General features: G+C 39.1%; 1 protein-coding gene across 7 annotated transcripts in view; it reads left to right on the plus strand.

Annotated features, from left to right (window-relative positions):
* Positions 1-22,278, plus strand: part of arhgap44a (Rho GTPase activating protein 44a) — a 283,281-nt gene that overhangs the window by 157,173 nt on the left and 103,830 nt on the right. For 2 of the 7 annotated variants that reach the window (XM_073025911.1, XM_073025912.1), the window contains exons 1-3: positions 17,778-18,026; positions 19,149-19,188; positions 22,125-22,229. In XM_073025911.1, coding sequence (XP_072882012.1) covers positions 17,845-18,026; positions 19,149-19,188; positions 22,125-22,229 — 327 coding nt within the window. In that variant the 5' untranslated portion in view covers positions 17,778-17,844. Of the gene's footprint in view, positions 1-17,776; positions 18,027-19,148; positions 19,189-22,124; positions 22,230-22,278 lie in introns of those variants that run through there. The other 5 variants (XM_073025914.1, XM_073025915.1, XM_073025916.1 and 2 more) reach the window with 5 other exon arrangements.

Below are 22,278 nucleotides of genomic sequence, written 5' to 3' on the forward strand. Positions count from 1 at the left end.
CCTGCAGCTTCAATCCATGAATAGGAAGGACAATGATTTTAGGATGTGTACCTTGAAATTAGATTTTATAATCCATATTTTTCAGTGTTAATATTTTCCTAGAATGGTAAGTGATGATGACAATTTTCAGCTTTTTCCTTTGCGTCACATCGGTGCCTGACTTTTAACACCAATTAACAGGCACGTTGGAAGTTAATTCATCTCTACGAGATGTGATTCCTGTTGCTTTTTTTAAAAACCTAGTTCAGTTCCCACATCAGCTGCAAATAAGGTTACGTGCATGTGCCTTTTGGAGAATAGAAGGGGTTATCAGATCATATTGTCCTGGAGGAAACTCTTGTCATTGGATAGTCTTCTGAAAAACTAGATCTTTACATCATACTTGTGTTTAATCCCTTGCCTCTATACTGACCAGTCCCCCGACCCCCAATATCATTTCGAAAGCCATCTAAAGCCTGACCCTAACCCTCCATTTGCAGTCCAAATTCCATGTTCTCTCTGCCAATCCCATAAATTGCTTCTGATTTTGTAAAGCAGTGGCAGTCCAATTTGCTCACCAAATCCTCAGTCCTCTCTCAGTTCATTTGCTTGGATTCACTAGCCCTGATCTTGCTTGTAGAAATGTGTGCTGTGCTTGCAAAGTAACTCCAGATGCTATCGCTTAATCTTGCTCAGCCCCACATCACGAGGTTTGGATTATGGTGATAATCCTATCCTCCTCCACCAAAGACCAAGACTTGGCCTCATTCTTAGCTGGCACCCTTTCAGTTATGAAAGTATGTAACAGGCCTGCAACCAAAATGGTTGCAGAAGGCAACTAGTGCATCTTCTTGTCTATACAAAAATCCCCTGGCTTTACATTTTTGTTGATCATTACCATTTGTTCTGGCGGCAGAAGTCGAGAGGGGAGGCTCTTGTTATTCACACGTGGGATGTGGCACTTTCTGGCAATGTTGGTACTAACTGCCTATACTTAATTTCCTTAAACTGAGAAAGCTGTTAAGAGGCAACTGCATCGGTGGTTCAGGGGTCTCAAGTAGGCCATGTTGGCTATGGATGATAGATTTCCTTCCCCAAAAGGCGTCAGTGACCCAGTTGAGTTATTTGTTGGTTTCATGGTTAAAGTTGCTGAGACTAGCTTTAATTTTATAAATCCCAGGTTGGTTTAATTAATGGATATAAATTCTGGATCAGTGTTAGAGTTCTGGCCACTGGTCTGGTAACTAAATCCTTATACAGCTGTAACCCTGAGCAACTTTATCTATCAAGAGAAACACATGGCTAGGTTGAGAATAATGATATTTTAGTCAGGGAGCCACACATATTTAAATGTAAGATGTTAATACATCTATCTGTGTTCTTGGGTATTTTAATTATTTAGTTCTGAAATCTTTGTGTATAAGAGTATATCACACAGAGAATTATTCAGAGTGTTTAGAGAAGGCTAGTGTTGTGCCTATAGTGTCCCAAAGTCATTACAGATTTGTGTACAATTTGAACTCTCAAATGGACCTTACATGTTTTGTTTTTGATAACTATTGGCTTACAGTGGCCTGGAAATTTCAAGCTCGCTAAACTTGGGCAATGTGATACCATAGTGGATAGCACAACGTTTTACAGTACAGGTGATCCGGGTTCAATTCCTGCCTCTGCCTGCAAGGAGTTTGTGCGTTCTTCCCCATGGCTGTGTTTCCTCTCACTTTTCCTGAGACATGCCGGTTGATAGATTCATTGGTCACTGTAAACTGTCCTGTGATTATGTTAGGGTTAAACCAGGGGTGGCATGGCTTGAAGGGTTGGAAGGGCTTATCTCAATAAAGTTAAAAAAAAGCATAGAAATGAGAAAGAGCAGGGGAGATATGTAACAATTGGTTCCAGTGCCCCAAGGAATGTTTTTATTGGTATTGCAAATATGTAGTGTTTTTTTTGTACACAGCGGACATGATTTTCAACCTTCTTAAGCATTATTTGCCTCGGTAAGATTTTGAGGAGCACACATTGCCCATGAGCTAACCTGTGTTAGCAGAAATCTAATCCATCGCTGTAAATGTACAGATCCTATTGATGATTTTAGTGACTGACTCCCCATCAAAATTGATCACTTCTGCAGTGCAGGAATGGAACTGCACCTTTCTGTTGGTCTTGCTTCCTGACCTGGGCAAACTCTATCCCTCTATTTCACTGTTGTCTTCATTATGCGTTTGTGGTTTCAGTATGCACTCGGCAAGTCATAAGCTTCTGACTGTATTTTGTGATCATCTTTCTATCTCAGTTTAATCTGATAGCACATAAAACTGCTATGTGCCATTGGATTTTTAGGCCAGTATCTCGCTGGACGTCCCTACCTAGGTGAATGACAGCTTCAGCCTAAGAGGAAGGAAGCCACAGATAAGCCTGACGATGAAATATGAATGAAAGGCCAATCCAAACAATGTCATTGGTCAAGGAGTCTGGTAATCAGAAATTTCACCAGACCTTTCTCAAACTAGTGAAAGATCCTCTCACTCATCCTGTAACTGCTTTCAATGTCAGCAGTTCCAGAAAGTATGACATCATAATTTAACCAGTCAAATATGCGTAGGGTAAAAGTAACAATGTTTATGGGATGGTAGGTGCATCAACAAATTAAGTTAGTATCAATTCAGATAGTTGGAGGTTAAATATTGAATGTTTAATAGGTAATTTCCTAATCTCACTTCCCTGTTTATTGAAGCTTATGGAGGTGAAAGTTAATTGAGCTTGTGGTATTTGTCCTTTGCCACAATGGTCTCTATTGTAAGGAGATTATCTCCATCAGGAAGCAATGAAGATAATTGTTATTCCATAGGAAGTTCAGGGCAACTTCTTACTCAGTCTAACTGTCCTCATCTTGCAGCCTTGTTTTCTCTGACTGCTCCATTAACCCATCAACTGGATGACCACCACAGCTTGTCCCAATTGGCAACACAAGTCGCACCCTATCAGATACATTCTCTTTGACCTATCCATTCTACCTTCTCTGCATCTTAAACCTAACTTGATTTCTGTCGTCCAGTTTTGTCAAAGGTTCTTCAACCTCAAACATGAACCCTATTCCATTTCTGACCTGTAATTCCAGCAATTTCTGATTTTATTAAAGTAAAGTGCAACAAGTGCAAACTTCAGGGACACCTGTAAGAACCTCTCTGGAAATGCAAGATATCAGTTTGGATATTTAGAGCCACGTCACACAAGCACAATGGTGATGCTGAGCTTCACTGGGCTGAGAATGCAGCCGCGGGCAGTGTTGCGCTTCTCAACATGAGGTTGGTACACCCTGCCAGACTTGACGCAGCAGATGGTTCGCTCCAGGCTCTTTTCTCAGCACCTTGGCATTGCATGTCATGCTCTGTCGCCCTCCCAAAACACTGCCCCGGAGCACTAGATCAACAGACTTTCAATTATCGCTCAGCTTCATTAACTGTCAGGCATTGCTTACTCCCGAGAGAAATCAGTGACCACAATTTGCTATTATTATTATTATTACAAACCTTCCACTGCTGTGGATTTTCCAGCATAAATTTTACAGAAACCTGTTCAAAATCATTGGTGTTCTGTGATCCTTATGGTTGTTAGTGTGAAATTGGGTGTAGCTGTAAAACTATCTAATATCACACAATATAAAAAATGATGGCAGTTTGTAATTCATTTACTCAGCTCCGTAACTCAGAAGTATTACATGTCAGGGTTAGGATTCCTGCCTAAACAAATATGTCCTTGAACTTTTCTATCACTCATAACAATCTTGCATGATGGCAAATGATAATGTGATTGCAATAAAATGTGAATTATCTGTCACTTTTGTTTTAAGGTACCTTGCCCTGAGGTCATGAATACAAAATCATGATTACACGGAGAAGATTACAATGAGTTTTTCGATTTCTGAATATTCCAAATATTGATTAAATCTAATGCAAATATTGTTGGGGCTATTCAAATTGTCTAATATTGTGATGCACTGAGCTTCTCGTACCAAGCTGTCTATTCTTTGATTCCCTGCTTAATGTACAATAGAAACTAGTGCTGACCTTTATGCTCTGTACTGTATCTCAAAAACATTGTAAAGTGACAAGAATGAAACTGCACTTGTTCACAAATCTTGCAGATAGTGAAATGTTGAGTTAAGAAACTACTGTTAACAAGCTGCTGCCGTCCTGAATGGGTTAATGTCACACCCATTGTTGTTCACTGTGATGCATGTGAGAAACCTGCTGCTGGAAACATTTCCTCATAGCTGGACGTTTGGGTGCCAGATAAACAGTCTAATGAGGGAGTGTTTAAGTTCATTTAGTGCCAGGAGCCAAGAATTTGCAGCTGCAATCAGTTTCAAATGTGTTTTCTAATCCTGATAATTTTCTAAAGGCATACATGACAGAAAATATTATTTAACTTTGTTTTACAGAGGAATGGCTCATCATATGATAAGGACCAATGATTTCACAAACATTGCAAATTAAGTAAATGATCCTTCAATACAGCTTTCCTCTGTTTCTCTTGTCTCTCTGTCATGAATCACATAATTGGTCCTTCACTAATCTGTCTTGCTGCTAGATTTCCTCTGGGTGTAAACAAAATTCTTACAAATGGCTATTTTTATGTCTGCCGTCCTCAGTATCTTCTTAACGGGACAGAAGAAAATCTTGCAGACACTGTTAGCTTTTTACTACCTGCATGTGGAGCCATTAAATCGATGAAGAACAAGATCAGTCACTTAAAAATCAAATCCAGCAACAAACAAAAATGTTGTGGTATGGAATTAAATATCAAAGGAAAAAATATTCGGGGAAAATCAGGGATTTCGGGGAAAAATTCTTCCATGAAGTCTGAATCCTTTTTGAGTCCAACACGTGCCTGACATGGAAATGAGACATGTACAACAGTGTCCAATAGTGCACAATATATGTATACATGGCAGTCTGGGGTTTTAATTTATGCTCGTGTGACTCATAGAAGGCATGGATCACTTCTGAAGATAAAGGCCAATAGATATAATTCTTGTGAAGTCTGCTTTGGTGCCACTGTCATTGAAAAGCTTCCAGTGCCTGCAAAGATTGAGTAAAAACCCTCACAGTTCAACTGCGTTTCACATTGTGTTCCTCTGTTCAAAGCTATTTTTATTTGGTTTCATCATCCAACCACTGGAGGGAGTTGCAAGATACAACTGCAACATCTCTTGTTAAGTCACTTTCAGGACAAGATCTTTCTTTTTAAAGTTGATGAAAATTTAAGATATGACTTGCAGTCAAAAACTACAATGCTACAACAAAGTTAGCAAATTAACATTTCCATAGAGTCAATCTGTTTAGTAGTTGCCTCGCTCATTATGAATGATACAGCTCATATTATACTGGTATTTTATTGGTAGGTCTGTCTTCTTTCACTGCATCATTGAGCAAATTTTGTGTGTCCTTGACCAAGGTTCATTTAGCTAGAGCCAGGGATGGTGAGGCCCTTTTTGGTAATGTCCTTCTTATTACATACATTTATTCACCGTGTCCTAGAAATGCTTATCTGTTCTTGGCCACCAGAAAAATGCTTTTGTCCACCTGGTAGACACCCTCATGCACTCGATTCAGAGTAGCTGCTTTTCCTTGGTTTGGAATGGCAACTCTGGATACCCAAAGAAACCTAGCATTCTGCGTGCCTACGTTAAATCTCTTCATGAGACTTTGTGTGTTGTGAGATAAGGTGGGGAGAGAAGAGTAAAAGGTTCACACTTAGTCATGGCAGCAAGCTGTGTGTTGTGATTGACACATTGCCCATGTATTTTCATATGCTCATTTGTTTCTCACGTGGAGGGGGGACAGATAGGAGTCGATAAAGTTCCACATCCTAGGTGTGCTGTCTATATATGTGTGTGTGTGTGTATATATATATATATATTTCACAATATAGTCCTCTGCAGCTGGGATTAATGGCCATCAGCACAAGGTCATTACCAGAGATGTTAGAGATACATTAGGGAAGTACTGTTCTGTGAGAATTGAAGTTCACAAGTACAATAATACAATAACCAAACTTTTTTTTATTTCAAATAACATATCTGTGTTTTTGTTGTGCATCAAGGTTCATTTCCAATCAATTACATATCTGCTGGATGTAACAAAATTACAACAAACCTGCAAACCCATTTGTTAAGTGAAGCAGCAACTACTTTGCCAGTTCCTAAAATTCAAGAGGCTGTGAAATGAGCAGCAACTGCTCCAATTTTCTGACCATTCCATGTTGCCTAGTCCACCTGTATGTTGCCTTGTGGTTTAGCAACTCATATAGAGGTCTAAAGGTGGCAGGAAACATCTAGGCTAATTGTGGTGTTGTAAGAAGAGCTTAAGCTCTGGAAAGATGGTGAGATTAGCTGCATCCAACATTGTTTTGACCTTGACCACAACTGTCTGAAGTTCTCCTGATCCTGCTCATAATTAAAATAGACCATTTTTTGAGACAGTAAAGATAGAATTCCTTTAACCATTCTTCAGTCTCTCAGAATTGAAGTTAAACTTTCAAGTTTCAACTTGTGCTCCTGTCCTGATTCGTATTAATGCTGTAAACCCTCACTATTGCAGACCTTTGCTTGGCTGAATGCTGTTCACATTGCCTGGGCACCACCTGATGTTCACTTCCTTTTCATCAAGCAGCCTCCTTTAAGTTGCACATCTGGGAATGCATGCAATCTCTGTACACACAGTTTTCAGCAAACCATTTCAAATTTGGGCTGCTCTGCCTGTAATACTTTTACATGGCTGATGGTTCTATTTATTATATTTATCTTGTTGCTAAGTTTAATAAACGTTTTGGTGCACTAAAAGACTCTGGGTGGAGTGTTTGTGCTGTTCAACAACCGTTCAACCGTTCAAGTATTTTGTTGCATGGTTTGTTTGGAGACACCAAAGATTTTACCATGTCTGAGCAAAATTGACTTTCTTTCCCTCCTTTCTGCAATATTATTTACAGCAAACAAATATTCCATCCTTCCACATGTTCAATTCCTGACTCAAACTATTGAGAACAATTGAAATATCAGTTGCAGTCACCTTGACTTCCACAACATAACTGATGTAAGTTTCAAAAACAAATCAGTTAAATCCATTTTTGTCTCAGTAACTGGAGCTCAAAAGCTCAAATGGAAAGAAAAATAAGATCTCACAAACTATTCCAGTTAACTGTCTTTAAATCTTGTTATCATTAATTACAGCAATTTTTAACGTCTGCAAACAGTATTTAGAACAATTGCAATTCCGCAGTTTCACCATTTTCTTTCTTAGTGTAAAGCCTTTCAATTTTGTGTTATCAACCAGCCACTAGATGAAGTTGAACAATAGAATCACAATGTCTCTTAAAGTTATTACCATGATATTACAGTTACATAAATCAGACCCTTCTGGTATCAGGCTGTGAGGTCTAGCATTGGACAGTTCCTTCAGATGGACTAATAATTGGGTGGAGGGGTGTGATGGACTCATGGACTTGCACCCACATTGTTTGCTAACCCCAACCACACGATAGGTCTTGATCTACGATTGATGTTTCAAACCGCCCACCACTCTGTCCTGCCTCAATCCACTGAACTCCTCTGCTGAAACTATCGTAGCATTCCCTTCTGACCTATCCCCCACAACCAAATGTACCGGCTTGTCTTTATTCAGTGCACTGCTGAATTCTGCAGCAGTGGGATGAGAAACAAAGCTTTGGTTTGCCCACTTCCCTTCAAATCGCTGAAGCAGGGCCATTTAATTTCTAAGCCACCATCTCTCTTGCAGACCATGAACAATGTCAAGTCAAATATGTTTGGGTTGCCTTTGGGTCCGTTTTTGATTATGATCCTGGGAAGTAACATAAAATGTTTCCCTACATTTGAGATGCTTTTATAAATACAAGCTGATTTCATGCTGCTGCTGTCTGAGGATTACATTGAGTTTTGCATTTGGTTTTCCTGGTATAATGGACACACTGCAGAAGCATTTATGTGAGCCCTGTACTTGTGGGAGAGTTAACGCTACTCCATGGAAATATGTTTTTCATTTGTAGTAGGCAAAATAGATGAACTCTTCAGAATGAGAAAACCATAAGGATCTGAATTGAACTCCAGCATAGCTTGCAATTGAATATGTTGTACATGGCAATTTTTATCAAGCGTTGAATAATCCTCCTGCAACTTCCAAAGATCATCTTTGATTTTATTTGCTTTCTAATTCTTTCTGTATTTAAGCATTATGTGTAGCCAAAAACTAACTAAACAAGATAGGCAACTTCACCTTGGGCACTCCACAAATTAATATTTGATATTTGCTTATCTGTTGCCCTTATGATTTAAATGTGGTTAGAGAACCTCTAATAAAGAGTTCTGTTTAATCCTATTGGGATGTAGCAAAATATTACACTATTACTGAAATCAAAATGATTTGTGTCTCTTTCTGTGGTAGGATTTTTACAATGTTGTGAATTCGTACAGGGAATGAGATGAGTCAAATGGTTATTGTCTCTGCTACATGATGCTTTGACTTCCCGTTTTGACCCCTATCTAGTTTTTGACCCCTGCATCTGAACAGCTATAAACTATCAAAATAAAAGTGGAAACTTCGATTGTGGTAGTGTAATTTAACATGTTCTTCTTGATAATACGCACGTACATATAGTTCCAAAGCTCATTGCTTTGACCAAGTTTGTGGCGCCTTCAAGAATATATTAAAAATGCAACAGGTCTACTGCTGCAAAATATGGAAACTTCCAAAAGCTCCATGTGGCATAGATGTGCAAAAAATTCAGTGTGAACACTGCTTTTAAGAAACTTAAGAAAATATTTACAAGTGGGTGGGCTTTAGTTTTAGGCGTCAAGCACCATGGTGATGATGGTGGTGATGACACTACCTGCTCTACCATTTTACATACAGTAATTTTGCATTGCTCAGTATTACCAAGGATATCAGGAGAATCATTACATACTCAACCTCTTATTGTTTAAATATGACATTAATTTTAAAATACAGGCTTTTGGGGATTTTAAGTATTTGATAATACTGACTGACATCTACAATAAAGCGAAACAGCAAGAACATGGACCCACCAAACAAACCCACACGTTGCTGAGTCTGTGGTTTTGATTTAAGATTTCTTGGGCAGATCTGAACACACAAATCTGGAGCAGAAATAAATCATTCTCAATCGTAAGGAACTGCGAACAAGACAAAGCGGTTGTTTCTGGGAGCTAATTGCCTGCACTGTTTCCTGTCTACAACAATGACTACCTTCAAAAGTACTTCAATCGAGAAAAGCATTTCACAACCCTGCAAAAACTATATCATAAATGTAAATAGTTTTATTTCTTGTGTGTAGCTTTACTTGTCATGAGTATTGTCTGTGACAATGCCTCAGGCCATTGGAGAACTTTATACATCAATGTAATTTTTTTGATTTTAGAAGATGTGTATCATTGATGAAGAAAAAAAGAATCGACTGCAGCACTTCTCCAAAGTCTTGGAAGAGCAAGTAAATTGCAAAAGCCCCAAATGCCCCCTAGGCTCCTAAGTGTCACTTTTATTGTTACAGCATTTATTTCTCTCAGATTGCAGTAATCTCTCGGCAACATTAACTTAAGTTCTGTCTTGACATCTTGCTGAGCTGGTGACCAGGTAAGTAGGTCTCAATTTAAAAAAAAACACATTTTCTGTCCTTACGTTATTTATTTTAAGTTCAGAGGGTCAGTCACTTTGCATTTTCTATAAAGGTTATTCTGATCTTGCATTAAGGAACTGCAAACTCAACAATTCCTTGAGTGTAATTTTAATGTTTCCAGCACAGCAGAGCAGCAATCTAGCGTAACAATAAATGCTTTATTCTATTTGATTCATACTCCTCCTTATTTTGGACAGTGAGTGAACAAAATCTGAATCAATATTTTCATTAGTTACCCTTGTGGGACCAGCCCGTTATATAGATTTTCAACTTTACTTATAAACGCAATCGAAACAACTTCTTCACATTTGCTTCAGGTCCATGAGAGGACTTATTGGAAAAAATCTATTAAATCCTGTCATAGCTTGAAGTAAATGTAAGAGATGGTTAGGTAAAAAAGTCTTCACTGGATTTTACAAGAGGCTATTTTTATTTTTGAAGAAACACTTACATTATGTATATAAACCTACAGGAGGAGAGGCTGTACTTGATCTGGTATTGGGGAATGAACCTGGTCAGGTGTCATGTCTCTCAGTGGGAGAGCATTTTGAAGATAGTGATCACAATTCTTTCTCCTTTACCATAGCATTGGGGAGGGATAGGAACAGACAAGCTAGGTAAACATTTGATTGGAGTAAGGGTAAATACGAGGCTAACAGGCAGGAACTTGGAAGCATAAATTGGAAACAGATGTTCTCAGGGAAACGTATGGAAGAAATGTGGCAAATGTTCAGGGGATATTTGCATGGGGTTCTGAGTAAGTACATTCCAATGAGACATGGAATGGATGATAGGGTACAAGATCCATGGTGTACAAAGGGTATAAATCTAGTCAAGAATAAAAGAAGAGCTTACGAAAGGTTCAAAAAAATAGGTAATGATAGGAATCTAGATGATTGTAAGGTTAGCAGAAAGGAGCTTAAGAATGAAATTAGAGAGCCAGAAGGGGCCGGGAGAAGGCCTTGGCAGACAGGAATAAGGAAAACCCAAGGTATTCTAAAAGTATGTGAAGAGCAAGTGGATATGATGTGAGAGAATAGGACCAATCAAGTGTGACGATGGAAAAGCGTGTATAGAACCAGAGGAAATAGCAGAGGTATTTAATGAATACTTTGCTTCAGTATTCACTATGGAAAAGGATCTTGGGGATTGTAAGGATGACTTGCAGTGGACTGAAAAGCTTGAGATTGTAGATATTAAAGGGGATGTGGTGGAGCTTTTGGAATGCATCAAGTTGGATAAGTCAATGGGACCGGATGGGGTGAACCCCTGGCTACTGTGGGAAGTGAGGGAGGAGATTACTGAGCCTCTGGCAATGATCTTTGCATCATCAATTGAGGACAGGAGAGGTTCTGGAAGATTGGAGGGTTGTGGATGTTGTTCCCTTATTCAAAAAAGGGAGTAGAGATAGCCCAGGAAATTATAGGCCGGTGAGTCCTACTTCAGTGGTTGGTAAGTTGATGGAGAAGATTATGAGAGGCAGGATTTATGAACATTTGGAGAGGCATAGTATGATTAGGCATAGTCAGCATGGCTTTGTCAAAAGCAGGTCGTGCCTTACTAGCCTGATTGAATTTTTTGAGGATGTGACTAAACACATTGATGAAGGAAGAGCAGTTGATGTAGTGTATATGGACTTCAGCAAGGCATTTGATAAGGTACCCCATGCAAGGCTTATTGAGAAAGTAAAGAGGCATGGGATCCAAGGAGACATTGCTTTGTGGATCCAGAACTGACTTGCCCACAGAAGACAAAGAGTGGTTGTAGACAGTTCATATTCTGCATGGAGGCCGGTAACCAGTGGTGTGCCTCAGGGATCTGTTCTGGGACCCTTACTCTTCGTGATTTTTATAAATGACCTGGATGAGAAAGTGGAGGGATGAGTTGTAAATTTGCTGATGACACAAAGGTTGGGGGTGTTGTGGATAGTGTGGAGGGCTGTCAGAGGTTACAATGGGACATTGATAGGATGCAAAACTGGGCTGAGAAGTGGCAGATGGAGTTCAGCCCAGATAAGTGTGAGGTGGTTCATTTTGGTAGGTCAAATATGATGGCAGAATATCAGAATATAGCGTTAATGGTAAGACTCTTGGCAGTGTGGAGGATCAGAGGGATCTTGGGGTCCAAGTCCATAGGACACTCAAAGCTGCTACACAGGTTGACTCTGTGGTTCAGAAGGCATACGGTGCATTGGCCTTCATCAATTGTGGAAATTGTGGAATTGAGTTTAAGAGCCAAGAGATAATGTTGCAGCTATATAGGACCCTGGTCAGACCCCACTTGGAGTACTGTGCTCAGTTCTGGGCACCTCACTATAGGAAGGACGTGGAAGCCATAGAAAGGGTGCAGAGGAGATGTTTCTCCTTGGAGCGACAGATGGTGAGAGTTGGCCTGATAGAGGTGTACAAGATAATGAGAGGCATTGATCTTGTGAATAGTCAGAGGCTTTTCCCTAGGGCTGAAATGGCTAGCACAAGAGGGCACAGGTTTAAGGTGCTGGGAAGTAAGTACAGAGGAGATGTCATGGGTAAGTTTTTTACACAGAGAGTGGTTAGTGTGTGGAATGGGTTGCTGGTGGCATCCACCTCCCACATCTGCAGGACCTTATGTGGTTCCTTGTCCTATGAGAGGAATTAGAATCATACACAAGGCACTTGATTACATTTCCTTGTAGAAGCCATGCCTTCAGATCTCACTGTATGGAGCTTGTAATTCACCTGATTCACCAGTGTTGCAGTGGCTGTTCGTTCAACTGGCTTCAGAGAACTTTCATTAACATTGCAATGATCTGTGGCATCTTTGGTCAAATGAAAAATAGATAAAAGCTACAAAATATACTCGGTGTGATGACTAGCGCAGAGATAAAGATGAGAAAAATACGGAAGAAGACAGTTCAGGTTGCAGGTATTTCTTAAGAGCTGCAGGGTCCGTAGCAGTAGTGAATAAGATTAGCCTCTCAATAGTAGCCCCATGCAGTGTTGACCATATGGAAGAAGGACCATGTATAAATATGCCCGGATGGCTTAAAAAGATATGAGGGAGATGGGCCTCTAACAGGGAAGCTAGAACTTGGACTCACTTTCTCAAAGTCATTTAGGACTAAAAAGGCTTCCCATAGATCAGAAAGTAGGAACAGGAGTAGGCTACTCAGCCTCTCAAGCCCCAATCTGCTCTAAACCTTTCTCTTCTGTCAATTTCCACACAGCTTTTTAACTATGGCAATGATCTAACATCCACAGTATTCTTTAAGAGTGAACTCCAGAGATTCACCACCTTCTGTGAAAAGTTGTTGCTTCACATTTTAATTTTATATTAATGCCTCCCCCCCCCCCCCCCCCAAATCTGTAACTTAGGAACTGATGAACCATTGGAATTCTCTGTTTTGGAGGGCTATGGAGACTCAAACATTGATTGTATTCAAAGCTGAGATAGTGGTAGCTGACCTTTTAATAGTTTATTTTGTTTCCAAACACTACAGGGCAGCCCAGAGATCGAGCAATTGGGGCTGCTTCACTGACTCTGAGTGTTCTCATTGTGACCAGTCTGGATTTTCCCAAATACATATTCCTTATCGTCATTGTTATGTGCAGCGTTGCATGGCAGTGGCAATCATGGCCTTTCCATGACCATGATTGTTCTTGGCAAATTTTTCTTCAGAAGTGGTTTGCCATTAACACCTTCTGGGCAGTGCCATTATATGACAGTTGATCCCCAGCCATTATCAATACTCTTCAGAGATTGTCTGCCTGGTGTCAGAGGTCACATAACCAGGACTTGTGAGATGCTACACCTTGCCCAAGGGTGACCTGCAGGCTAGCACGAGGGAAGGACCTCGCTTATGCCCATCTGTTGGAGATGTAGCTCCACCCTGTCACGCCAAATACACATTAGCTAAATTACCCATAGAATGTGAGTGGCTGGATGGAAAGAATTGATGAGCCCATAAATTACAGAAAATATGAGGGAGGGGCAGGGACTGATGGAATTGCTCCATTGAGTACTGGCATGAACCCAATGTGCTGAGTAGCTCCCTTCTCTAGTTTAATCAGAAGACAAATATATAATCATCAGAAACAGGGTGTCACAGTAGCGTACCTCAGGCCATCAGAGTTCAATTCTGGTGTCATGTGTAAGGAGTCTATATGTCCTTCCCATGAACGGGTGTGTTACCTTTCACATTCTAAAGATGTACTAGATAGTAGGTTGATTAGTCATTGTAAATTACCCTGTAATTAGGCTAGTGTTAAATAGGTGGGGTGCCAGGTAGTGAGGCTCGTTGGGCTGGAAGGGCCTGATCCTCACATTATCTCTAAATAACAAAAAATTTGAAACATTCCTTTGATTGTAGCACTTGTGTTCATTGTAGATCCATGAAATGGTTCATCTCTTTAGCCAAAATGTATTGTGAACCATCCGTGGACTGTCCCGTGGTCCTGAACATGACGAGCAGGCCGGTGTTGTGCTGCTTGAACAGGTCATCAATCACCTGCAGGTTTTGTCTTCTGTATGCCGGGCCAAAGATTTCTGCTTGGATACTATTAAGCAATTGCTCTTTCAGTGCTCTCTCCTGGGGCCTCCAGTAGAAGAGATGGGAGGACTGGTCACAGTGGGGGGGATCAAGAACAGGAGGTAAACTATCTCATTAGTTACTTCCTGAAGCAATACACCATCACGCATCTATCTGGGGAGAAGTGTCAAGAGATACCACCATTTGCCTGCATATCTGGAGCCACATACCCATGGAATTCTGCTGGAGCAATAACGTCCTTGTCCTGAACTTGGCTTCGGGATCTTTATGTTACCGACTGCATCCCAAAGTTGCATTCACAATGAGCAGAGATAATCAGGCAGGGTGTGACATTGATATGTGGAGATTTTGAGCTTCCCAAAGGTTCGGCATGCAATGGACTGCCCATGGAGACATGAAGCTCTTTGCCAATCAAAAAGCTTCACTCTCAAAAAGTGCACCTGGGTGTGACACTGCCAGTGCATCAACAGGATCTCCATAATTTTTCCATTATGCCATGCCTGTATACTGCAGCCACCCTATTAGTTGGAATAATATTCTTAAAGGACAAACGCAATTCCCTTCCTTCCGTTCCTGTTGAGGCATCTGGAAACAGTTACAGACTTCTTCTAAAGGGATCGATCATGATTTTTAGTAGTTCAGCCAGTCCAAGCTGGTGTGTTGGACTCGTAAAATTATTTGCAGTTATTGTGTGCAATAATCACTGATGCACAAATTATTACACAATGAGCCTACAAAGATTTGCAGCATTAATTGTTAATTCAGGCCATATGTCTTTATGTTCCATTCTTCATGACCATCCCCAAGTGCTTAACAGCCATTTTAATTGTAATTTATTCTGTGAAACATGCATATTAGTGTCAAACTCATTAACCATTCCTAATTGCCAGTTGAACTGGATAGCTTTCAAGTCCATTTCACAACTGAGTCTGCCGTTGACCAGACAAGGCAACAATGACACATTTCCATCCCTGCTCGGCTTCAATGAACCATGTGATTTTATAACCATCTGTGGCTTCGTGGTTAGCATTCCTAAAACTAGCCTTTAAATTGCAGCTTTATTTAATTATGTGAATTTAAATTTCCCTGCTGCTATAGTGGGGTGTGAGTATGTTTCCAGACCAGTGTCTATGCCTCTGGATTCCCTTCTAGAGTATGCTACTTTAAATACTATTCAATTCTGTTGTAAGATCACACAAACAGCAACAAAATTCACTGCTATATCACCTGGCTGTTAGTTAAGGGTTGATGTTGGCCAGCAGTAATATGATTGCTCTATTTCCGAGATCTTTAAATTCAACTTAGAGGGTGTAAAAATCACAGGTAGCGGCACTTAATGTGACATTGCAGCATTGAGGTCCCAGCCTGAGCGAGGTGCTCCAAAACTCTGGAGTGGAATTTGAAACCAACAGTAAAAAGGCATTTAGCCAATAATACAGAGCTACATCTCTCTCAGTGATACATGTGGCAGTTCAGCAGAACTTTGATCTAATTTGTTGGTTCTAGAATCATTTAATTCTGTCTATGTTCAGTTTGTGATTTGGCGTGCTTTTTCAGTTGTGCCTACAGTTTGTATCCAACAGTTCTAGATTCTTTTGAGTCAGGATTGAGGCCAGATAGAATGGTTTGGAAAAGGAATTCAATTGAATAAGACCCAAGCAGCAGATGGTTCTGCCATCTCCAATATGAATAAAGGGATGGAAATAGTTCTAAGGAAGTAATAGGATGTGGAACTGAAAGGGCTGAGCGCAGAATCCAATTGAAAAAGAGAAAGGCTTGAGGTAATTCTAATTTTGTATGATAGTGGAAGTGAAGTGTGAACATTTCTGTTGTATGGTGAAGCACTTTACCATTTCAGAGGGCGATTAAGAACCAACAGCATTGCCATGAAATTGGATGACGTTTAGTCCAGCTGAGTTAATGATAGCTGACTTCCTTCCTTAAAAGAACCTCATGAATGATAATTAGCTAATATCCTGATTAGCATTATCAATATCTAGTTTGTTCCAGATAGCATTTTATCCTGAATAACTATTATTAAACATCACTAGCAAATCTGTGTACGTAGCCTGATTTGTGACATATATTTCATCCTTGCAGCCGAAGTGCAAACTAAACTTTACCGTAACTGTAATTTTTTTGGGGGGGAAGTGAGTTTTGACTTGGGTCTCATTGAGAAACTGAGGAAATATACCTGCAAAAGTCATCATTCCTTGTCTGAACCAATAACTTGATTACTCCATTAAAGGTAGTTTTTACATAATTTATTGATGAGTGCTCCAGTCACCAGAATCTATCTAGCTTCCGACAGCAAGACACCCTCTTGACCATGGGAGGAGCCCAACCTGCAAACCAACTTCTTTAGTTGAAGTGGAGCAGAGCTTTAAATGCTTCTCTCCAATAGTCAATAATTAAAAGAAAACGATAAAAGATGAGCTTTGTCAGATATACATCAAAACATACAGTGAAATGTGTCTTTTGTGTCAAATCAAATCAGCAAAGATTGTGTCGCCACAATTCTGGTGCCAACTTGGGATGACCACATCTCACTAACCCTAATCCGTATGCCTTTGGAATAAGGAAGGAAAGCAGAGAACGCTGAGGAAACTCAAGCAGTCATGGGGAGAATGTATGAACTCCCTACAAACAGCAGTGGAAATCAAATCCCAGTCTTACAGCTAACACTCTAAAGCATTATGCTAACCACTAAGCACAAAATTTGTTCTTTTTATGCAGTGCTGTCAAATCAGAAAACAGTGTTCCAGGTGCACATTTCTTTAATGAACATTTTCATATCCAGTATTTCTACTCCCATGTCATATACACCATGTTCTTTACCATTAGAACATTAATAATACAGTATCCTCTTTTAAAGATAAACTCAATCTTTATTACAATATTTAAGGGGATTATCCCAACATTGGCATACAGCATGCAAGGAAGGGTTTTAATCCTTCTTGTGGAGAATCATCCTATTTATCGCATCTGGCTGGAAACATGGTAAAAATTACTAAAACTATCTTAACAAGAAGATTATCTTCTTGCTGCAGTAAAAGTCATACCATGTGTGGAAAAGTACAGTGGAAGACCGTTGCTTTTCCTTGATTAGATGTCTGTTTAACAAAAATTGATGGAATACTATTTTCATTTGATTAATAACAACTAAATATATTTAAAACAATTAATATCAAGTTAAATTGTACTTTCAAACTAATTTGTTAATAATTAAATGTTCACAGTTGAAATAGTTGGCTGAATTCCACAAGGACACGTCTATGCAATAGCCAAATGACAGTCAGCAGTGAGTTAATCCTCTCCCATGATCAGTCTATTATATGGATCCAAAGCAGTTCTGTTTCTTAGCACACACCGAATTGCATTGACCGTAAAGATGCTCTGCTGGTAACATGTATTGCAGGATGGAGCTAGGAATCAAGGAGGCAGTACACGTTCAGTAAAACTGCAGCTGGATGCTGACTCAGCAATTTGCTCAGCCTGCAGACCAACTGAGTCCGTTTTGTTTGTACTGCAGATAAAAGTACGAGTAATTGGCAACAAAAAAAGATTTTTTTCCCCAAAAAAGCAAGAGGTATTATTCCAATCTGTGTCTGTAGTTGCTTCAGAAGATAATGTCTCATTTCAAGATGCGTTTGCTCAGCGAAGATAGCAGCAAAGTGCCTTATTCTCGTCTCTGCGGGTCGAGAGAAGAAGTTCTGACTGCCGACTTTTCAAAAATTCAATATTTCATCCGGTTCCTTGAATTCCTTCATTATCTAGGAAGCATCTACAGGACGATGAAGAAAAAGCTGAGGTCTGGAACCTCTTCACAATGTAGAAACCCACAGTCTTGAGGATCTGTTATGTAGGGTAAAAATACAGGATGTTTATAATTAATTTAGAAATTTGTCATAAATATTAGTATCTCTTTGCATTGGCAGGTGTTCGTGTATTCTCATTAGTGCAGTTAGCATTAAGAATGCTGCATTGCCCAGGTCATTTAACTCAAGGGCAATAGCTGCAGCAGATATGATAGAATTTACCCGTTTGGATTCAGTATTCTACCTGCTGTTTGCTTGTGTGTTATAAAACCTGCCTGTAATACTTTTATATCTGTATTGGAGAAATCAAACCATTAGTAAAGAATGTGTTTGGTGTATGCATTTACCAAAGTCAAAGGGTTTACTTTTCTGAAATATGTAATGATGCATATATCGATAAAATATATAATTTTATGGTTATGATATATTCAGTATGTTACAAAAACAAGACATGAGTGAGAAAGATTATATAATCATTTGTTTCTTTCTTAAAAATAGAGACCATCTAATAGAATTTTTGAGGGGAAAATGTAAGAAATGTAGTTGAACAGAGAACTTCATTTTTTTCTGATTTTTACATGAAAATCTACAAAAACATCAAGTGACTTCAGTTTGGAGGAGTAACTGAGGTTGTTAGTGAGCAAGCTGAATTTTCATTATGGTTACAACCTAGAATGATTCAGCTGCAATATTGGTTCAGCCCTGTCATAACGTCATGTTTGGAAACTGTTTCAGTACACTTGACAGTATCAATGTCAGCAACTCTCAGCATATAGTTTTTTTACACAGACAGACTAAAACAAGTTTTGATAATGTGAAATATAATTATTGCAAATGTTTGATTTATCAAGGATTTCTTTTAAGCTTATGGTGACTGCGCAGACAAGGGTCTCTAATTTATAACTATAGATATTGAAATGACTGTAATCATTAAAATTTATGCAAATGTCAGTAGATAACTGTCACACAGAAAATTTATGGTCAATTAGTATGAATTCTACTTTGTATGGCATTTACAGTGTAGCCCACCATGTTTAAGTATTCAGTTTAGAATTGTTTGTGTACATGTTCTAAGAATTTGAATTATTACAACACAATTTCTTTCTCTATTGCAGAGCTGAAAAGACAGAAGTATTAACTGAAGATTTGCTGCAGGTAATATTTGTTTCTCCATTTTGTTTAATGAATGATTACTGAAGCCACAGCAGAAAGTTTCATGTGCTCTGACAAGCCACTACAATTATACTGAAACCCTCATCAAATGCTTTGAGCCCAATGCTACAGAGTCTGTCACAGAAAATTTAATCCCCTTTAACTTCCAGTTTATTAATCACCATAAACTTCATGCCTGTATCTGCTAGGCTGTTCTCTGTTAAAATCTGTAAAAATCAGTTTGCTCAAAGGAGCTAGTTATCAGATAAACAGTAGAAGTTTTGAAATTAATAGCAACTATCTTAACTAATTGATTTAATTTCCTTAATCTCCTGGTCTCCCCACCCAACCCCCTGAAATATTGCATTTTGCCAAAGCCCTTGATGTTTTTAATCTATATATTTAAAGAAACAGAAACTGTCCTCCAATGTGGTTGACTAATGTAAAACCATTTTCCGTTTCCTATACAAGAGGAGAAAATCCACAGATGCTGGAAATCAAAGTAACAAACATAAACTGCAGGAGGAGCTCAGCAGGCCAGTCAGCACCTATGGAAAAGAGTAAACAGACGATGTTTCGGGCCGAGACCCTTCATCAGGACTGAATTCCATTTCCTATGCATTTCAAATTTTATTTGATATCTATTGATATAATGTTTACTTGTGATTTCTAAACAAAGCCCTAACAATATATAAGCACCTACCTTAGATTTCCTGATTACTTGCTGATCCTGAACACTAGTCCTTTGTGCATCATGCACTAAGGTACCCAGATGACTCTACATCTCTGAGCTCTGCAATCTCTCAACAAAATGTTTGCTTTTCATTTTATTTTCACATTTCCCGCATTAAAATCCATTTGCCAAATCTTTGTCTGCTCTCTTAACCTATATCTGTCCTTTTATAGACGTTACACTATGTCCTATTCACTATAAACTTTTCTACCTCCTTTTGTGCCATCAGCAGATCTGGCAATTGTCCTTTCTGTCTAAATACTTATTTATTTAGAGATACAGCAATGAACAGGCCCTTCCGACACAACAAGCCCCACTGCCCAGCAACCCATTTAGTCAACACTAGCCTAATCACAGAACAATTTACAATGACCAATTAACCAACTAACTGGTACGTCTTTGAATTGTCAGAGGAAATCAGAGCACCTGGAGGAAACCAATGCAGTGACGGGGAGAACATACAAACTTGCAGACAGTGCCGGAATTGAACTCTGAACTCTGACACCCTGAACTGTAATAGCTTCACATGAACTGCTACATTACCGTGGCACCCGCTAATATTTATATAGTTGGTAAAAAAGAAATTGAAGCTTCAGCACCTATCCTTGCAGCACACCACACTTTACATCTTGCCAGTCAGAAATATACTTACTTAGTCCTGATGAAGTGCCTCAGACCAAAATGTCAATTGTTTATTCATTTCCATGGATGTTGTCCAATCTGCTGAGTTTCTCCAGCATTTTATGTGAGTGACTCTGGATTTCCAGCATCTGCAGAGTCTCTTGAGTCCATTATTGCTTATTCCGTTTCTCCCTTTCATGCCAGGCAGCCAATCTTGTAGCCTAATGATAGGTTACCTCTTATAACATGAATATTTATGTTCCAACAATCACCTTTATGGAAGCACTTTAATAAATATCCTTTAGAAATCCAAGTGAAGAACATTAACTGATTACCCTTAATCCACAGTACTTATTACTCCTTCAAAGAATTCTAATCAGTTGGTCAAATATCATTTGCCTTTCACAGAACTAGTTTAGCTTTGTCTGATTACCTTGAGATTTTTTAATAAAGGATTTGCTTCGACATTTTTGATAATAGCTTTTAACATTCTCCCATTGACAGAAATTATGGACCAAGTTTTCTTGGAGGACACCCCCCCCCCCCCCCCTTAATCATACAGTCACTTCCCCCCGCTTCTAATTGTTGCACGCAGGGACCAAATTTGCACTCCACAGCTTCTGCTGTAACTATTTTTAAATGGAACAGTAAATGCTCAGCATTATGAGTGCAATTGATTTAACAGCAACTGATTGACTGGCTTGTTGGTTAAATGTGCAAACTTTCAAAGATGACCCCTCAGGTTCAAAAAGCCCACGTTGCCAGTCTTAAAAGCTAATATTGAAACCTTCTGGGGGCACAGTAAGAATGATAGTGCATTAACTATAGCATGGCTACAGTAATAGACATTTACCTACAAAGCATACATTAAAACTGAATATCACCGAAGCTCATTTACAAATCAGTAGCTAACTGTTCTCACTTGCAGACCTTTGAAAATAGAAGTCATATGGAAACATTATGTCCATGAGTGAATACATAGTTTTAATCATTGAAAACCATCACGAAGTCCTTGAGAGCAGGGAAAAAATACCATTGTAAAACAATGCTCAAACAATCTAGCGTGATTATATGATAAGTGATGCCTTTTTACGTGGTTCAATGTGATTTGCATTTACTCTTGACCCTGGACGATCAAGAGTTAATAGTAGCTTTAGTTAAATCCTATCGGTCATAAAGATAGAATGCTGTCTATGATGTCTAACAGCTCCATCATTCATGGTGAGCTATTTTAGATCATGTCTTCTTTGTGGTTAGAAAGGGTAAATGATTCTTGAGATCCTTGCTGCAGGGTTTACACGCTCACAGTGCAGAATTTGATTGTCCTTACTGGAGAAAATAACCTTGACATTCCTTTGAATACTTGGGTTTTGAAAGTAGGCTAAATGTTACTAAATACTACCAAATTTATTTTGAAGGGGACGTTATCATATCCTCGAATAAAGTTTTAAAAAATTAATTTAATGTACTTTGTTTAGCATGAAACGTGCACAAAAATTAGAAATTGTTTTGCATTTTAAGGTTCTTGTGTTCACAGGTGATTTTAGTTTTATTCATTGCTGTGCATACCTTTTCATTTAAATAGGTAGAGAAACGATTGGAGCTGGTAAAACAAGTGTCTCACAGCACTCATAAAAAGCTTACAGCATGTCTCCAAGGACAACAAGGTGTGGACGCCGACAAACGATCCGTACGTTTTTTACTAATTATTGTCCACTGATTCAGTCAACTGCATGCTT

The sequence above is a fragment of the Hemitrygon akajei genome, chromosome 22, assembly GCF_048418815.1.
Source record: "Hemitrygon akajei chromosome 22, sHemAka1.3, whole genome shotgun sequence".
NCBI classification, from domain to species: Eukaryota; Metazoa; Chordata; class Chondrichthyes; order Myliobatiformes; family Dasyatidae; genus Hemitrygon; species Hemitrygon akajei.